The sequence below is a fragment of the Epinephelus moara genome, chromosome 2, assembly GCF_006386435.1.
Source record: "Epinephelus moara isolate mb chromosome 2, YSFRI_EMoa_1.0, whole genome shotgun sequence".
Classification (NCBI taxonomy): Eukaryota; Metazoa; Chordata; class Actinopteri; order Perciformes; family Serranidae; genus Epinephelus; species Epinephelus moara.
In genome coordinates, this window is record NC_065507.1 from 41367023 (window position 1) to 41372000 (window position 4978).

Here is a 4978-nt window from a genome sequence, read left to right on the forward strand (position 1 = left end):
ACTGATGTGTTTTATGTCGTAGAACAAAACCTGAAACTCGCTTAAGCTTTTATTAACCACAGACCTTATTTGAGGCATTTTACCAAAATCCCATTCAAAAAACGTATTGACTTTTAGAAGAGAGAACCGGAAGTACTAAAAGCGCTAATGGAGTTCCGGGTTTACTGGCACACTCTATACTTCAATACTTAAAAGAGTCCAGTGTTAATATACAATAGACTATGTAGCCTATCGTTTATGATGAATGTATTTAGTCTCTGACAACTAAACTTCACCATCAGTCACACAACATGTTTTCTGTTAGAAAAAACTGAACCATTGTCAGTTTGACAGCCTTCTTACCGATGAACACGTTACCCATCGCCTGTCATACCAAGTACGTAGTACAGTGGTTAAGCCGAGGAGCCATGCTTATGTGTTTCTTTGACTTATGAGAGGAAACTACACTTCTTCTCTGCCATATTTTTTAACTGACAGATCTAATGAGTCGCACAGATATCTATGTGCAAACCGATTGAAGGGTGTTTCTGCATCAATTTGTGTCTCACTGTGTGAGAGTAAACAAAGCTCGTTCATGTGCGCCCAGCTCCACAATGACTGACATATAAGTGCACTTGAGGCTTTATGAATCCATAAGCTCCATAAGTTTAATAGCCGGACGTAAGGGGACCTTCAGATAACTTTATCAAGCAGCCAACGGGTCAGTGAGTGGGCTAACAGTGGTCCTGAGCGGAGTCTCCGTAATTATGGCAACGATGACGCTGAGTGACAGACCTGCCATTATGTGACATTCTCCTCTTGATTTAATATTTCTCCAATATGTCTCGTTAAACTCTTTCCACAGAAATACAGGACAAACTGCATCCTGTACTGAATCAGTAAGGGACAGTACATTTTATTTTTCAATATGGGACGAGGCAACTCTGTCATCTCATGCCTTGGTGTGGTGCTGGTGTCAGTCACATCACTTATCCTCAGTTTCCCTATCGTTAATTTTCTCCAGACTTCCACAGGAAAAGGGTTTGCTGCATTTCAGAGTTTTTCCTGGTAAAAAGAGTTTGTAACTTTTATGGATGCTACCACGCTGCTCAGTCAATCAATTAACTTCACTACTGAAAAGCTATTTGACTCAGAAAGTAGTGACGTCACCACCACGCTACTGAGAATGCTGTTAAATTCGTACGGTCGCGCCTTGTTGTGAGCTACTTCCCAACACTGATTATTCCTGACAGCATGAGTGCGTATGAAATCGGTCATTTGCATGACTGGTTGACAGCTCTGACTTTCAAAAAAGGAAACAAACGTGTTTCTCATTTCTCTCATTTCAGAGACTGTTCTTATTTTCTCTTTTATATATTGTCCTTAAATAAAGCTAGAGTTGGGGCGTCAGTAGCGTAGTGGATAGTGACGGCACCCTATGTACAGAGGCAATGCCTCACTACAGCGGTTGCGGGTTCGATTCCGGCTTGCAACCCTTTGCTGCATGTCATCCCCCCACATTTCACACTGTCCTGTCAATTCAAGGCAAAAAGCCCAAAAAATTAATCTTTAAAAAAAATAAAAAAAATAAAGCTAGAGTAATACAATAAAAGCACGCAGTATTTCTTATCCGATTACTCAATTAATCGCCAGCATAATTGATAGAATACTCGAATACTAAAAGAATCGATAGCTGCAGTCCTAGTTGTCACACAGTATTATGACAGCATACACGCTTTCCAGGTGAAGCTGGCTTTGTGGGAGGTTCAGCTGTCAAATGGTGACCCTGCTCATTTCCCTCATCTAAGAAATATGAGTGCCACTGGAACTGATGCTGACATAAATCGGTACAAATTAAAGACAAGATTGCAGGACTGCGACAGGAGAACGTGAGACAGAATTCTCTATTTTTCGTTCGCCATTCACAGTCAAGGCTTCCAATCTGCCCGTGGACATCCAACTTGAGGAAACCGACCTGCAGTGTGATTCAGATTTGAAGAACAGATTTGCCTCGGTGGGCTTGGACGCTTTTTATCAGTATCCTTTACCAGGGTACCCAAAATTGACAGCCATGGCTGCAAAGGTTTTGTGCATGTTTGGGACCACTTACCTTTGTGAACAACTTTTTTTCTGTGATGAGCATCAATAAAACAAAACTGCATTCCAGGCTGACACACAAGCGCTTAAATGACATTCTGAAAGTGGTAACAGCTCAAGATTTGACACCTAACATTGATGCACTTGTGAAGGCTAAGAGATGCCAGATCTCAGGAGCAAGTTAAATAGTTAGTAGCCTACTTCATGTAAAGAATGTCACAGCTTTTGATCTGTAAGGCAGGAGGAGAACTCAATGTGCCTCTTCAACAGCTCCCACTTTAGTTTGGTATAGTGAAGCCAGCATAACTGCACAAATGTATGTAAAAATGCACATTCAATTGCTGTGAGTAGTAGAGTAGTAGTAGAGAGTACTGACTGGATGTAGAAAAACTGAGAGACATTTTTAAAATGTCATTATTTGTCTTAAGAAATCTCAGGCTGTTGATTATCTGTTTTGCAAATGCCATGTTCATTAAATGTGAATGTTTTCAGAATGTTTTTGCGCTAAAAGAAAATAAACAATTTGGAGGTGTTATTAGGTTATTATGCGGTGGTTTTACTAGTCCGGCCCTCCTGACATTAAAGTGGGCTGTATGCAGCCCCCGAACTGAAATGAGTTTCAATCAATCAATCAATTTAATTTATAAAGCCCAATATCACAAATCACAATTTGCCTCACAGGGCTTTACAGCATATGACATCCCTCTGTCCTTAGGACCCTCGCAGCGGATAAGGAAAACTCCCCAAAAAACCCCTTTAACAATCAGCACAGTTTCAAGGTGGACACCCAAGATTAGAGTCACCAATTCAATATCTGACCCAATGTCTTCCCTTCTGTTCCAGGGTTACGATGTTGAGTAATGGCCAGAAAAATGTTTTGGTTTTTTTTTGCAGAACATTATGATGATTGACCTTTTGGATATAAAATGTCAGCACTTCATCATTTTATCCTATTAGACATTTGTGTGATATTTTGCCATACTTAGGGTCTTGAGTAAAATGTTTTGTGAGGTCATAGTGACCTTAACCTTTGACCTTCAACCACCAAATTTTATTGTGTTCATTGTTGAGTCCAAGTGGATGTTTGTGCCAAATTTGAAGAAATTCCCTCAAGGTGTTTCTGAGATATTGTGTTCATGAAAATGGGACAGACAGTCAGATGGAACTAAGTATGAACAACCTGACAACTTAATGTCTCCTGCCGAGACTATTGCTAGCATGGAGGCATAAAAAGGTTTGTATTTCAGTAACACAAGGATCATATTCCGCATAACATTAAGATATGTTCTATAATTTTTATGAACATATTTAAAACAATGGTCAAACCACTTTATATTCAAAACTTTACCAAAATTTTCTGTTGATTCCAAACCCTTTCCAAGACTGGAAAATAGTCTTTAAAATTTCATAACTTTTCTAGGAATTTCATTACCGTACAAATCCTGTACATGTGTACATTGCCTTGTGTTTCTATATCTTGTTGAAATGCCTTTTTATGTCTGATGTAAAGCGCCTTGAGGTGCCTTATTATGAAAAGGTGCTGTACAATTTAACTTGCCTTGGCAGGTTTGACCAGATAAGATATGCTACGGTTACATGTTGAAGCTGGGGCTATTTTAACTACCAATTTAAAGCTCAAATGTCCTAAAAGACACAAACAGATAGAGAACTTACCGCTGAAATGACTCAATGTCCTGCAAAAACTTTTCACAGCTGCTGATGAGAGGATCTAACCTGAAGAGAAATGACAAATATCTGCATACAGATGTGATCCACATAAATTTTTGAATACTGACATTGTGGGGGCAGTGACTGAAAACACCCTGTCACCCTGTTTGGCGCTTGGTCCAGGGTATTTAAAGGAGGTTGACCTCAGCAGAGTGGAGACAATGGGAGGGGGCATGCTGATGGAGGAAGTCAGAGAGATATGGAAAGGAAACGTATATGGTGTGTGTGTGTGTGTGTGTGTGTCTGTCTGTGTACTAACCCTTGTCTGGTACGGGCAGTCAGGACGAGCTGCAGAGCTTTGGCTTGGAGGCGAACATGATGTACGGTGGCTACCTGTCTGCTTTCCAAACCACTGTACAGAAACTCAAGCTTGTAGGTTTCCTCCAAGATCTACAAACACAACCACACATTTAAACAGACACCCTAAATGATGTCACAGGTGTGGTAGTACCATTGTGTGCACACTGACCTGTTGAGCTGCTGCTGTGGCTGTGACGTTTTGTTTGAAGCAGAGAGGGACAGCCATGTTCCACAGCTTCTCCTGCAGAGCCTGAGAAAATGAGGCAAAGATAAGACATTGAGAACTGCTCTTACACTTATGAGTCTTAAGCGATATTAATACTTATGCGTCTAATCGAGGCCGTAACCTAAGCTGTAGCTTGATGTGCACCTCTCCAGAGTTGTAATTACACATCCTGGCAATGCAGACGTCCTGTCTATTTTTGTATGCTGAAAACTATTTCCCTCGGTTGAAATGAAGCTTTTATTTACTTTTATATTACAGATAAGAAACAATAAATTGTGAAGACAATAAAGCCTCACAAAATAGCATTAAGTCTTTTGTGTATTTATCCTGGCTTCATATGGGGAGAGGAAATTTCTGCTAGTTGCTAGGCTAATTTATACAATGTAAAATGCCATAGGTTTATGCTAATAACGTCAGTATTTGTTGGGAAAGCGTGTTTAGAATAAGACAGTTGTTTTGTCAGTGAACCTAGTGAGTTGTAATAGAGCCCAATTTTGTAACGGTGTGTTTTGGATCGACTAAGCTTATAGTTAGGGCTGGCTCAGGCTTGCCTTGTAACAGCCCCTAGTTAGGCTGACGTAGGCCTAGTCTGCCAGAGGACCCCCTATAATACACCGTGCACCTTCTCTCCTTCTCTCTCTCTCTCGT

At 40.5% G+C, this 4978-nt stretch overlaps 1 protein-coding gene across 4 annotated transcripts in view; it reads right to left on the minus strand.

The window, feature by feature from the left end:
* Nucleotides 1-4978, minus strand: part of ints4 (integrator complex subunit 4) — a 41047-nt gene that overhangs the window by 5318 nt on the left and 30751 nt on the right. For all 4 annotated transcript variants that reach the window (XM_050055663.1, XM_050055653.1, XM_050055681.1 and 1 more), the window contains exons 18-20: nucleotides 4274-4354; nucleotides 4064-4194; nucleotides 3751-3810 (exon numbers count right to left, since the gene is read on the minus strand). In XM_050055663.1, coding sequence (XP_049911620.1) covers nucleotides 3751-3810; nucleotides 4064-4194; nucleotides 4274-4354 — 272 coding nt within the window. The remainder of the gene's footprint in view (nucleotides 1-3750; nucleotides 3811-4063; nucleotides 4195-4273; nucleotides 4355-4978) is intronic.